Source organism: Aspergillus pseudotamarii (genome assembly GCF_009193445.1).
Source record: "Aspergillus pseudotamarii strain CBS 117625 unplaced genomic scaffold BDV38scaffold_26, whole genome shotgun sequence".
Lineage (NCBI taxonomy): Eukaryota > Fungi > Ascomycota > Eurotiomycetes > Eurotiales > Aspergillaceae > Aspergillus > Aspergillus pseudotamarii.
In genome coordinates this window covers 206,647-219,475 of record NW_022475040.1, presented here as the reverse complement: position 1 = coordinate 219,475, position 12,829 = coordinate 206,647, and the positions used below count along the sequence as shown (strand labels likewise).

The 12,829-nt window shown below is 49.0% G+C and overlaps 5 protein-coding genes across 5 annotated transcripts; 3 read left to right on the top strand and 2 right to left on the bottom strand.

Moving 5' to 3' along the window:
• Window positions 1-545: 545 nt before the first annotated feature.
• BDV38DRAFT_246481 (WD repeat NOL10/ENP2 family protein) lies at window positions 546-3,334 on the bottom strand. Its single transcript, XM_032054555.1, has 2 exons — window positions 3,066-3,334; window positions 546-2,998 (listed from the first exon to the last, which is right to left on the bottom strand). The coding sequence occupies exons 1-2, from the start codon at window positions 3,280-3,282 to the stop codon at window positions 1,053-1,055; spliced, it is 2,163 nt and encodes a 720-aa protein (XP_031913673.1). The 5' UTR covers window positions 3,283-3,334; the 3' UTR covers window positions 546-1,052.
• A 158-nt stretch (window positions 3,335-3,492) lies between these two features.
• Window positions 3,493-8,603, top strand: BDV38DRAFT_85399 (uncharacterized protein). The gene is made up of 5 exons (XM_032064044.1): window positions 3,493-3,860; window positions 3,913-4,201; window positions 4,264-7,131; window positions 7,184-7,834; window positions 7,888-8,603. Exons 1-5 carry the CDS (start codon window positions 3,819-3,821, stop codon window positions 8,520-8,522), a joined length of 4,485 nt encoding a protein of 1,494 aa, XP_031913672.1. The 5' UTR covers window positions 3,493-3,818; the 3' UTR covers window positions 8,523-8,603.
• On the top strand, window positions 8,604-9,150 carry BDV38DRAFT_85380 (uncharacterized protein). The gene has a single exon (XM_032064041.1). The coding sequence runs from the start codon at window positions 8,685-8,687 to the stop codon at window positions 8,967-8,969; it is 285 nt and encodes a 94-aa protein (XP_031913671.1). The 5' UTR covers window positions 8,604-8,684; the 3' UTR covers window positions 8,970-9,150.
• Window positions 9,151-10,119, top strand: BDV38DRAFT_85381 (pre-rRNA-processing TSR2 family protein). The gene has a single exon (XM_032064042.1). It carries the CDS (start codon window positions 9,331-9,333, stop codon window positions 9,904-9,906), a length of 576 nt encoding a protein of 191 aa, XP_031913670.1. The 5' UTR covers window positions 9,151-9,330; the 3' UTR covers window positions 9,907-10,119.
• BDV38DRAFT_85384 (translation termination factor GTPase eRF3) lies at window positions 10,102-12,689 on the bottom strand. The gene is made up of 2 exons (XM_032064043.1): window positions 10,416-12,689; window positions 10,102-10,356 (listed from the first exon to the last, which is right to left on the bottom strand). Exons 1-2 carry the CDS (start codon window positions 12,525-12,527, stop codon window positions 10,297-10,299), a joined length of 2,172 nt encoding a protein of 723 aa, XP_031913669.1. The 5' UTR covers window positions 12,528-12,689; the 3' UTR covers window positions 10,102-10,296.
• Window positions 12,690-12,829: the final 140 nt, after the last annotated feature.

Here is a 12,829-nt window from a genome sequence, read left to right as displayed (position 1 = left end):
TTTTTTTTTTTTTTTTGCCTCTCAATTATATCCGTATAATTTGGGCGACCTGATGTGTTTCCTTTGCCTTTTCCTTTTCCGGGATTGATTCCCTGGTCCAGCGATTATTCGAACATACTCGAAGGTTCTTACCTACTATCGTGCCATTGGAGCCAGGAAGGCTATTCTTATAGACTGCTTTGCGAGCACCATGATGCAATCAGGAAATGGAGGATAGAATGGCACGGAGCTTTTTTGCGTGTTCAAAATTTCTCGTTTATTGGGCATTTTCCTTTTTGGCGTGACATAGTGTCCTATTTAGAATTCTTGATCTGTTATTGACGCTGGAGCGTCAATAAGGTCGTGAGCATCGTCTTTCTTTATCTCTCACCCGGCTTTTTCCTTTTGGGATTCTTGTAAGTACTTCCAGGAGCTGATGTCTACTGTTTGTTCTATTGTTTATGGTTGGAGGACGGCTCGGAGTTGAAGTTTTTATTCTGGTTTACCGGTACTATATTTCTCTTAGGTGCATCATAATTCAAAGTTCAGCATGAATTTTCAATTTCAATTCATCCAGTATTCTAAATTGATTATATATACATTGAATGGTATGGCATTCTGATGCACTGTTCATTCCGTAAGTTGGGCAGGATTGCCGTTGGCGTTAAATATTGAGAACATGAGGCAGCGAAGTCATCTTGAGATAAAGGGCCCTGAAGCTCAAACCATGATAACCTCTGGGCATCCATGTGGGAGCTGGATTTCTATGGGTCCGCTTCATATGGAGTACCCTCAGTCTAGAGACCATGTTCGAATATGTCATGCTAGCCATAATGGCTAGGACGCCCTGTATCTGGTGCACCAGCAACGATGTTGGATACCAACACAGTTTATGCTAGAGGTATCATGGAAACCCTCTCATCAGAATCTGTTCCAATAGACCCCAATTTGAAGATATAGCGTTTGCGTAACTGAAGCCAGTAGTACAGCGTACCTTGTAAAAAAAAAAAAGCTCCTCGTAAATGGAAGTGCACCGTAACTACCTGACGTAAACTTCGTCAAACCTTGCAGAATCACATCCTTCGGAAAGTGTTGCCGGAGGCACTGCGTCTCTCCTTCGCCTTGAAGCTTGTATCCCGAGATGGTGCCGGGGCCTTGTTCTGTTTCGACTTGACATGGGGTGTAAATGTCACCTCTCTCTCGCCAACGACGCCGCCACGACGCGATGGCCTCTCCTTAGTCCGCATATTCTGAGCCCTAGAGCCAAACGAACGGTCGCGAGTAGAGTTGGCGGCAGATGAAGAAGAAACTTGCATTCGGGGCTGCTGAGACCGGTTGGTACGTTTATAGGAGGAAGTCGAGATCTTTCCGGAAGACTTCTCCTTGACAGGACGTTCTGCTTCTCTCTCAGAGTCTGAATCATCGGAGCTGGAGCCGGGCACTTCGTCGATTTCCTCTTGTTCAACGGCCGTAAGACCTCTTTCCTTTCTCTCTGGGACGTCTGTGACAGTGCTAGGGTTGAGAAGCCTGAACTCATGCGATGCCTCGTCGACGGCGAAGTCTTCATCCTCGAACAACTTGGCGAAACGACTATCGCCCAGTAGACCTTGGCCGGGTTTCTCTGCTGCAGGCGCAGATGCAGGTACGTCGACCATATCCTCATCACCGCCCTTCTGCAGTACACGCTGCGCCCTCTTACGTTCATTCTTCTCCTCAATCGCCATAAGTCTGTCGGCCAGCTTCTTGTTGACCTTGACGGCAGCCTTCTTCTTGCCCCGGATTCTGCTCTCGCGCTCCTTGTCAATCTTCTCCTTGACTCTCTTTGCACGTTCCTCTTCCCAGACGTAGGGGTTCGTGATCAAACGAGCCTCTTCATACAAGCGTTGTGCCACAAAGTAACCGTGCATGTAAGGGCGCAGGAGATTGGTCCGGCCAATCAAGTGCTCCAAGTTCAAAGTGCGCAGTTGAGGAACGGTCAAGAACTTGTAGTTGTCGTACACAGAGCTTGCCTGCCCGCTGCTGAATGCGTTAGGATCATTAGGATCTTCAGCCATTTCCTCAACAAGGTTGTCTAAGAAGGAACACCACTTCGGCGCGGGTCCAAGCTGAGGAATGAAAAATGCATGCTGCTGGCGTCCTTCGTTGGCAGTCAAAATCATTCCGCTATCCTTGCACCAAGCAACCGAGTTGATGTCGACAGCAGGCTCCACAGACGTCCAAGGACTGCCGTCCCGAGGGTCCCAAATCTTAATGATCTTTTTGTCGGAAGAGAGGATCTTAGGCTCCATTGTCTGTTCACGTGTCAAGGAGGAAGGCTGCAAGAACTTAAGTGTGTGAACGGGGAATCCATATCCTTGGTCTTTTTTGAGTAGGGGAACTGGCGAACGAAGATCGTACAGGTGAATAAGCCCGTTGGAGGAACCCGTACCGAGGGTCAAACCTGAACGGTGGAACTCTAATGCTGTGATCTCATGGCGGCCTTCATCAGGGACTGATTGTGTGGGCGGTAGCAAGATTCCTGCCCTGCCTTTCGCTCTTGGATCCCAGAGTTCCACCGTACCTAACGTGGTACCGAAGGCAAGCAGATTGTGGCTTTCCTCCGCAATAGCTCCCGTGTTGACAGCACCTGTATTGATACCACCTTGCAGCGTTCCTCCACCAGCGGATGTGAAGTCGTCACCACCTACATCAATCTCGAAACTCCGCATGTACCGACCCATCTCCAAGTTAAGTCGAAAGACCTCACCCATGCCATCTTGGTTGACGCCAACAGAAGGGATTAATGCTTCAGTAGATTGTCTATCGTAAACTAGATCACGGCCATATCTGGGAAGTCTTGTTGTGTAATGGCACCCTGCAGGTGTGTGAAACTGGAGCGAGCGATCGGACTGTAAGTGGAGAGATTTGGAGTAGTCGGAGGAGAGAAGGAGGAATGTGGTGTTTAGCGCATCTGTGTGGCGAGCCCATGAGAGAGACAACTGTGGAAGATGGTGTGTATGAATCTGAGGCTTATAGGTTCCTAATGTTCTTATCGTCAGTCGCATGCAAAAAGTCCAAGTCGCGTTACTCAAAGTGCAAGATCTAACCTGTGCTCATAACCCATTCACCATCTTCGCTGACTCTTACACATTGACTAGCTTCTTCGAACTCGAAATCTTGTAGGAGTTCAACCCGATTCGCATACTCCGGGTCATTTTTAAGACTGCGCTTTCTCCGTCTCGCAAGCCATTCAGGAAGTGGTCGTGCAGTGTTCGATCCAGAGATTGTATAAACTGGCACCTCTGACTGATTCGAAAGCTTCATCTTTGCGCAGTGTTGCTCTTTGAGCGAGAAAGAGCCTGGCGTTGCTGCGACTGGTAAAGCTCCGACTCAATAAAAAAAAAAAAAAGCCTTCGATGATAGCGATAGCAGGACCCACGTGACCCAGCGGGTGTCGATCATTGATGATTGGTTCACGCGGTCCGGACGAACCTCCGTCGGGTTTCATGGCGTCGGAGGCCTGGATTGAAACAGCGACTTGCGACATTCTATATCTTGAACGCCATCCGTTATCAGAATCTCTTATGTTCGCGCCTCTATCATGTTCGCTTCATTTTGATATATACGCCAACTTCATTATTGGTATAGCATTTGCGACCCTTCCCTGCGGAGCGATGGCGCCAGGGAGCCGATCTATTTGCTAACTTCTTCGATAAGTTAACTCCATGGGCTATGGGTTGCTTCTTGGGATATAGTTTGCTTTCCAGACACACCTGGAGATGATCCCTATTATTCTTTTAAAGGCTTTTTTGGCTATCTATGAGTATTGCCAGGATCTGCCTCGGAGCAATCTTTAAATCATGGACTTTCCCGGAGGGTCCGTTACAAATATACGCGTCCTTGTAGGTTAATTTGTACTCGGGTTTCAAGTAAGTTTCTAATCTGAGAATCTAGGATGGATTCTCCAATATCTACTGGAGAATATATACGGAAGATCCCAACATTACAAATCTTCCAGGCGAGGCTCCAGCCAACGGTTTCACCATTCTTAAGCATTTAAGTCGCCTCAAGGACTTAGAGCTTCGATTGAGGAGCTCGGACTGCTTAGTCTCGAGCTACCCTAGGCGCCTTGGCTTATGGGTATTTTCTGCGACTCCAGAATTTGAGTCTGTGAGCTCTTTGCGGTCAGATGAAAGTAAAGGCGAGCAAAGCAGACTGGTTGTTGGCTCATCGACGTTAAAAGGTTTGCGCCCAACTATCCGTTGAATTTCTTCGATACATTGTACATTGACCGTGTAACGATAGTCTCTGCGTCTGGAAGTGTTACGCCTCGCGAACTAGTTAAGAATCTCTCGACAGATCCTCAGACCGCAGGGGGTTCAACCGGGTCGCAACGACCACAGGTTACTCCCACACCCACGAGACGTGTTGATAGCTATAGTAGCTCTGTTGCAATCTACGCAGCTTTTATTTCAGCCATAACCGGCTCACTAAACCTTCAACTGATCCGTCGCAGTAGTGCGATCCCTCTAGGGTCACGGACGCTCTTCACTGTCGTCGAGAGAGATTATTACGGGGCCTCCAGAATAGTCAACGATGATCCCTCTTCAATCTCTGCTCTGACTACACTTCAAGTTCAATTGACCTCGGCTGGGAAACTAACAGTGTCTCTGCAGACAACGTCACAGCCAGGCATTGCCCCACTATGCAGACTTGGGGAAAGTCCATCTGACATATATGATGTAGCTCCCGGAGCTGACATCTGGTTATCACCCAGCGGCTCTGTTGCGAGGCTAGTATCAACCAACCCAGGTCTACCAAACGCCTCGTCCCCGTTTCCGACTATGGGAAGCATTGGAATTGAGAGCTTGGGGGCAGCAGGACGCAAACAATGGAAAGTCAATGTGCTAGAGTGGCTAAGAAACTTTGGGCTGCCGATTGATTCTGTTGATGAAACAGCCTGGGTAGAAGTTGAGGTTTGGGAGCCGTTTTACTCTAGGTTAGCTGGGGAGACTTTACGGCTTAATGAGGATAACTCATCTACGCTTCCCCTGAAGCGTGTCCTCTGGCCTGCTGTGTATTGCTTTCGGAGAACAAAGTCAGCATCTCCTGGATCCTCACAATGGATGGAAATTGCTTGCCCGGTGGTCGGCGATCCTTTGGATTTTGCAGAGAATTGGCGTGTAGTGGAAAAGCCAAAGCAGGATGAGATAAGTCCTAAACTACCGTCTAGTCATCCAGAACAGCAATCAAGGATCCCAGAGCCATCCGCTGCTACGACAGACATTCCCGAGGGAATAGAAAGCTTATCTCGAGCTTCTGAATATCCTGATCTCCAGACTGTCAGTCTCGTATATCCGACACCGCCAGATGGAGCTGCTGCAATGGGATTGAGTCTCGCAGGCCCATCAGACACATTTGCTGAAGAGCCAGAACTTGTGCCATCCCTCTTACAAAACCAAATCAAGCCAAAGTACTACGAGCCACTAACTACCAAAGATCGCTCAGAGGCTGACCCATCGGCGGGATTTGGCCCGTTAGGGGGGCTTGCGGTAGGATCTGGATTATACGACACCAATGAGGATGATGATCTCTTTGGAGACATGGATGAAAGAGACTTTAGCACTAAAGGAATCACCGATGCAGATTTCAATTTCTTCGATGACCCTAGCTTCGCTGCCATGGATACAGATGCTCCCGCTGATGACGCTCAAGAAGTTCCTGACATGGTCAACTTAGGGGTTGCCGCGGAACATCCTACTATCTCTGAAGATGCTCTGTTAGAAGACTTCCCAGCTCAGAAAACACCAGCGGAGAATCTTGAAGTAGCCCAAGCAAGTCCAGAAGAGGCAACGCCAATAGTTCAACCCGAACATATGGATGCAGAGGGAACCCCAGTGGCGGCCTCGCCTCATACTGAACAAAACCAAACAATAAGTCCCCCTCTAAGCCCGGTGGAAATCAAGAGAATACTGTTACCAGAACCAAACGGGGACAATCATGTCCCAACCAAGGGCAGCCGCAAGCAAAGCTATTACAACCCAGTTGCGTTCAAACCGAATGTGTCTGCCTGGAATCAGAAGTATGGCGCTGACGGCAAGTTCCGGTTTACAACTGCGGGCCCGTCTGCTTCCAAAGCGTATACAAATTCCGATATTCCAACTGTCGGTATGCCTCGCCGCATTAAGAAGTACCCCACCGCTGGCGCCGGTTTGATGGGCCTAGATGGTCACGCCAGTCCATCAAGCGAAGGTCAACATCTACAAACGCTATCGGATTCCAGCAGCTATACAAGCGAGGAAAGCGATGGTAGTCTTTCGGAAAGTGATGCTCCACCGTTGCTAAGTCGCAAGCGAAAACGTGCCCGTTCTAACTCCGTCAGCTCACCGGCCTTATCTCAGGTGAAATCTCTTGGGGAGGCAGACCACAAAATCCCTGCCCATAGACCTGAGCATTCAATATTTCTGGGAAATTTGTTATCCACATTCTCTGACTGGTCAATGACCGGTTATTTTTCATTAACAGAAAATCGGCTATTTCCTGTTCTCACCCGCAAAGACATGCAGATTCAAATCGCCCAGTTATTTGTCGACCAAATTACGCAGTCCTCTTTGGATCATAAGCTGGATGGTGGCTTCTGTCTCTCCGAACTTGATACCACGGCATATTCAGTTCAAAGTTTCCTTGAGGAAAGTATATTGGGCAGCATTGAAAGGCTTGATTTGAATAGTTGGATATCCCTCCAGGACAATGAGCAAGCGTCTCCTGCACCCAACGGCGCTGTAGCCCGGCAATCTTCTCAACGTAAAGAGATGGGGAAAGGTTCTATAACAAAACTCTCCCCGCCACATTTACGCGTCCGTCGCGGCAAGGAATACTTGGAAGCTCTGCCTCCTGCAATCTCATTTTGGGAAACATTCGGCTTGGAACCAGCCGACGGCCCAAAGGACATCTCAGCTTATTGTATTCATCCTCAAATTGCTGGTGATGCTGCTGATATCTTCCTGGAACGCCTTAGCTTACTCTACGCGAGTTGCAACCTTGGAAAACATGTTCGGGGATGTAGGTCTAGTGCCTTTGAACGGGGGCTTTGCTCATGGGATGTTGGTTCTATGGAGACCGCACTCTTTTTTCCTGCAATGCAGTCCTTAAAAGTAATCTGCGAAGAGCTTGGTATGTTGGTGATCCGGTGAGCAGTATATTAATCATGCACTAACATTCACAGGGACGGCCCTTCTGAAAAGCTCTCCGAGCAATGACAGTCTAGTAATCTACATAGTCAATCCATTTGCACATGCATCGGCCCTCGTCGATATTTGTTCCGCCTTCTGGTGTCTATTTCAAAAATATATTGCCGACACCGGCAAACAACAGGCCCGACAGTTGAATGAAGTGGTGCTACAGATCGTTCCAATTAGCTTTATAATGTCAACAGGCTCTGTGGTCGTCCCTCCACAAACCCAGTACCTTAACTTGGCACTGGAAATCTACAGCCGATGTCCTCCCAAAGCAGTACAGTCGAGTCTCGTGAACTGCGCACCTCCAGTCCTTCTTGCCGAGCCTCTCCCGAAGACGATCAGCTTTAGACTCGCCTCCGAGAAAACCTCACCTTTACAAGAAGGCAAATGTCTTCATATTGCATACTCAAAAAGTCAAGATCAGCGCTGGATATGCGTTGCCTGGTCTGACAACTCTGGGGCACTCCAACGTACAATCTCTTATAATCTACGCTACCGAAATGCCAGTGCGGTTAAGAGCATTTCAGACGTGCGAAGCGAGATTTGGGTAGCTACTAAGGACATCCTAGACAGGATCCAAGCGCGATGGAAGGTTTTCGTCGTGAGCACCGAGCCTGTCGATCAGGACGAGGTTGACTGTAAGAGTGTCCCCAAAATGTCTCTCACGCACTTTGCTAACTTACACTCGCAGCATGGACGGGTTTTGTCGAGCAGTATAACAAGACCAAGTCCATACCTTTAGAGCTGACGGTATTGAGCGTAAACACTGCGCCCGATCTGCACCTTGAACCTCCCTTCTTACCCATGTCCATGAATATCTTTAATCCACAGACCTCGTCGACACCTGTTGCTACACCGAATGCTAGTGGCAACGTCTTTTCGCCGGATCAATCGGGCACAGCGCCTACGCCTCCCAGTGGCGGAAATGGGCCTGCAAATGCCCCAACACCCACAGAACCTACTCTAGAAGCCGAATCCGAATCCGTGCTTACAGACATTTGCGATGAGTCCTGGAGCGTCATACTCTCCCATCGCCTCAACAATTCTCCTCACCTAACCGAGTACCGACCAGCGTTGGCTAGCGGTTACCTACTTCGCCGCAAGGGAGACACCGACGGAGATGGTGTATATGCTATGACTCTCAACCTTATATATACCCAACGACCTTCTTCCTGCGAAACAATTCTTCGAGAAACCCTAGGAATGTACCGTGATCTGGGCACCCTTGCTCGAGCCAGAGGCACCCGCACTGTACAACGAAACACATTACCTTGGCATATTGCCACGGCAGTAAGAGCACAGGAAATGCTAAGTCATGTTTTGTGATTTGTAACTGAATTGATACCATGTTCAACGGCAATGGGTGGCGTTGGAGGTTGACTGGGTTCCTTTTTCCTTCTGTACATAAGCGGCTCTTGTTTGGCGCTCGCAAGATTGGATATACCAGGCGTACTTTTTTTTGTTTTTCTTTTTTTTTATTCCCTCTCTATGTATTATCAATCATTTCTGCATCAGAGCGCCTCATTTCATGTTATTGTTCTTTGCATATGGAGCGGGAAAGCATACCTGGTTTATAAACTAGAGCTTTGTGGTACATCTACTCGGATATATTTTTTATGTACAGCGCTCCATAGAATGAGCTACTCGCTCATCATAACTAACAACAACTGTCTGACAACTTCAATATTGCATGCTTGTCCTTCTAGTATATTACAACACTTCTACTTTCCTTATCTATTCATAGTCCCTCAATTCCATCCTAAACGCCTCTGAACATTCACCATCAACTCACCGCACCATATACATGATCACCTGACCATACTCCGCTTATCATATCTAATCACCCAGTGATATCGAAAAAATCAAAAATTTATATTAACACTTCAAGCCTCCATTGTTCATCTCACAGGGCCATACACAATCCCACAAGCCCTCAGTTCACCGATACCCCCGCAGCGAACATACCTAAGCAATCAAATAACGAAAACCGACACCCCGCGCACCAACAAACACCAAGAAACATATCAAACCCCACCATACAAATCCGCAACCACAAAAGCACCCCCACCAAGAAACCAAATTCTTTCCACACCTACGAATACCCAAAATCATTAAATCCTCACAAAGCGCCAAAATGTCCCAACAACTGCCCCAAGGAAACCAGTCGAACTCCCCCTCCGCCTACCTCGACCTCGGTATTACGCTCGCAATTCACAACTGGTCCGCCCTCACTCTAGCCGTGCAATCCAACTGGGGTGGCCCAACATCATCCGACAAGCGCGATTGGCTCTGCGGTGCGATCTCCGATATGCTGAATGATCGACCGGAGACGGATGCAGAGGATCTCGAGGACGTGTTGATCCAGGTTATGAATGATGAGTTTGATGTGGTGATTGACGATGAGAGTGCGGTGCCTGTTGCGGAGGAGATTATGGAGGCGAGAGGGTTGGTGGCGAAGGGCGATTTCGGTCCTATTAAGCAGGCGTGGGAGGCCTACCAGACGAAGAGTCAGCAGAAGGCTAGTAATATTGCGGCGGCTTTCAAGAGGGGTGAGGATGAGGACCAGGATTCTGAGGAGGATTCTGAGGAGGATGAGGAGGATGTTGATATGGGGGAGGCTCCTGCTTTGGTTAGGGCTTCAAAGGAGAAAGTTGAACCTGAGGTGGATGAGGATGGGTTTACTAAGGTTGTTGGAAAGAAGAAGCGGTGATTTTTCCTTCGATCCTCTTTTCTTCATTATGTGTTTTGGTTGCTATGAGCTGTTTAGATATATAGATACTCTCTGCATGTATGGGTATTGCTTCATGATTTGATGCGTTGATGGATATACGTGGATATCTACATATAATGTAAACCGGCGTGAAACGTCCAAGAAGATTTTTTTTTACCATTTCAGCGAAGAAACAGCATGAGAAACAATCTATAAGAAAAGAAAAGGTTCATCATCATCAACCGAGGGAGAAGTCTATGGATCTTCTCATCCACCTTCTGCCCACCCATACCTCCCTGACCGTAGTCGGTTCGATCGCAGTCGTAACCCACCAAAGGTTAAGAAAGACTAACATAGAAGCAGCCGGGATTTGTTCGTGATTATGCGTGCTTAGTTGTCTTCGTCACTCTTGATGAGCTTGGTGATCATACCAATGGCAATGGTTTGTCCCTGTTAAAGTTTCGTCCAGTTAGCCTTTTATTCAACAAGTATACAACATAGCTACTTACCTGATCACGCAGAGTGAACCGTCCCATTTGGTTGTAGTCCTCGAAACGCTCGACACAGACGGCACCAGCAGTGCTGGTGACATCGAGACGGGCGATGATCGTCTGACCCTTGCTGGCGAAGGGAGGCGGGCGCTTGCTCCTACGGCCTGTACCAGGCTCGCACTTGTGCAGCAGGGAGGTAAATGTAACCTCTTCAACAGCCGAGTGAACGTGCATAACACAATTGTAACCGGCAGTGAGAATGCTCTTCAGATCGAGAATCCTAATCTTGGCCTCAAAGCTTGACACACAGTTCACCAAACGCTTCGGAGAGCAAAGCACAAATCCGGGAAGGAGATCTTCTTCTTCCACACCACGGAGACGCATGCGAACTTGGTCACCGCAAGTGCCTGTCGGGATCTCATCCTCAGTCTCTCCATAGAGAGCTGTGATTTCAACCTTAGTGCGGTTGGGCATAATGATGCAATTACCGTTCTTCTTGATCACACCAGACTCAATGCGGCCTTCTACCATGGTACCCATGTCTCGATACTTCGCGGTAATGGGCATCATGAATGGCGCATTAATCTTACGCTCGGGTAACTTCATGTTGGACAGGTACTCCAAAAGAGAGGGACCATCGTACCAAGGCGTAAGGTCCTTAGGAACACGGTCCTTGATACCGTATGTCTTTTGAGCGGAGATAGGCATGAAGGTAAGATCATCCTTCTTGTAGCCGAGGTTCTCCAGGAACTTCGAGACCTTGACCGTGCACTCCTTGAAACGGGCATGGCTCCATTCCACAGTAGGGTCGTCCATCTTGTTGACAGCAACGACCAGTTTCTGGACACCCGTGTTTCTCGCCAGCAAAGCGTGTTCACGAGTCTGACCACCCTTTTCGAATCCAGTTTCGTATTCACCCTTTCGTGCGGAGATAACCAGAACACCAACATCGGCTTGTGAAGCACCGCCAATCATGTGATGAACGTATGCTTTGTGACCAGGGGCATCCAAAATGGAGAAGTGTCTCTCGACAGGTCCGTCGGGCGACTCTACATCAAGCTTGAAGTGAGCACGGCCAACCTCGACTGTCTTTCCCTTGGCTCGCTCTTCGTTCGTCAAATCCAAAGCCCAAGAAAGATACCAAGTCTCACGACCGGCTTCCTTGGCATCTCTCTTATACTTATCCAGAGTTCGCTCGTCCACCATGCCAGTGACGTACAGGATGGATCCACCCAGGGTAGACTTTCCGGCATCAACGTGTCCGATGAACACGATGTTCACGTGTTCCTTCTTCTCACCGTAAATTTCCTTCAGTGTAGCTTCGTCAACGTCGGCTTGTTGCTCCTTGGCGACGGCATCTGCGGCACGGGCGGCCTTAGCAACTTCGGCTCGGGAAGGGCTGGATCTTCCGGGGCTAGAGCGACCGGACGCAGGAGCAGGAGATGATTTGCCGCTGGCGGCAGCCTTCTGTTCTGCCTTCTTCTCCGTTTTCTCAATAGCCTTAGTGGCTGTCACCTTGGCGGCAGCCTGAGCAGCATCAGCTCCCTTGGAGTCTCCGGGAGTCGCAGATCCTGAAGATGATGTTTTCGACGCAGGAGCAGGGGAGGGGGTACCGATCGAAAGGACCTTGGTCTTGGGGGCTGCAGGAGAGTCACTAGCGCCGCCGATAGACAGAACCTTAGCCTTGGGAGCGGCGGCGGCGGCAGGTTTGGGCGCCGATTGGGCAGGTTGGGATTCAGCAGCCTTGGGCTGCTGCGTAGCTTGGGGTGGCTGTTGAGCAAATTGTTGCTGTTGCTGTGGTTGCTGGTAACCGCCGTATTGCTGGTTGTATGTTTGGTTGTAGCCACCAGGCTGCTGAGCATACGCTCCATACTGACCATAGGCCTGCTGCTGCTGACCATATGGATAACCGCCATAGGCTTGCTGGCCATACTGGCCATATTGTGGATAGCCACCATACCCTTGGAAAGACTGACCGGGCACAAAAGAAGCGGCTCCGGGCTGGAAAGAGGCAATTCCTGGACGGAAAGACGGAGCTTGGGGCTGTGGCCGGGACTGTGCGTTCAAGTTGACGCCCTCAGTCTGCTGGGAGAGTTCATCCTCCCAGGACTCCGGAGTTTGGCCGGCCATGTTTGAAATTGAAGAACAAAAAACAAGGCGAACAAACCAAACACGTCTCTATTAAAGAGAGAAAAAAAGAGGTAGTCTGGGGGTGGATCTAAAAGTTGACGAGTGAAGAGTAGTTTAGATAGTGAGGGGCCTTTGGAAAGCGTCAATTTTGCAGCCGCTGACTCAGCCATAAAACGGGTTCTTTCCCCGCCTTCGCCCAATCAGGGGACTTTTGCATTGTTTGTTTGAAGGGATTGTAGCCACTGGGCAACGATGTATATTGACCATACACTGGCCATTTTGCTATGATATCGTGTACTACT

Coding starts and splice junctions, on each gene's coding strand:
- BDV38DRAFT_246481 (XM_032054555.1), bottom strand. CDS start 3,282: ATGAAGCTTTCGAATCAGTCAGAGGTGCCAGTTTATACAATCTCTGGA. Junction 2,999..3,065: donor TGAATGGGTTATGAGCACAG/GTTAGATCTTGC, acceptor TAAGAACATTAG/GAACCTATAAGCCTCAGATT.
- BDV38DRAFT_85399 (XM_032064044.1), top strand. CDS start 3,819: ATGGACTTTCCCGGAGGGTCCGTTACAAATATACGCGTCCTT. Junction 3,861..3,912: donor TTACAAATATACGCGTCCTT/GTAGGTTAATTT, acceptor CTGAGAATCTAG/GATGGATTCTCCAATATCTA. Junction 4,202..4,263: donor TGGCTCATCGACGTTAAAAG/GTTTGCGCCCAA, acceptor GTGTAACGATAG/TCTCTGCGTCTGGAAGTGTT.
- BDV38DRAFT_85380 (XM_032064041.1), top strand. CDS start 8,685: ATGTATTATCAATCATTTCTGCATCAGAGCGCCTCATTTCATGTTATT.
- BDV38DRAFT_85381 (XM_032064042.1), top strand. CDS start 9,331: ATGTCCCAACAACTGCCCCAAGGAAACCAGTCGAACTCCCCCTCCGCC.
- BDV38DRAFT_85384 (XM_032064043.1), bottom strand. CDS start 12,527: ATGGCCGGCCAAACTCCGGAGTCCTGGGAGGATGAACTCTCCCAGCAG. Junction 10,357..10,415: donor GGTTCACTCTGCGTGATCAG/GTAAGTAGCTAT, acceptor AAACTTTAACAG/GGACAAACCATTGCCATTGG.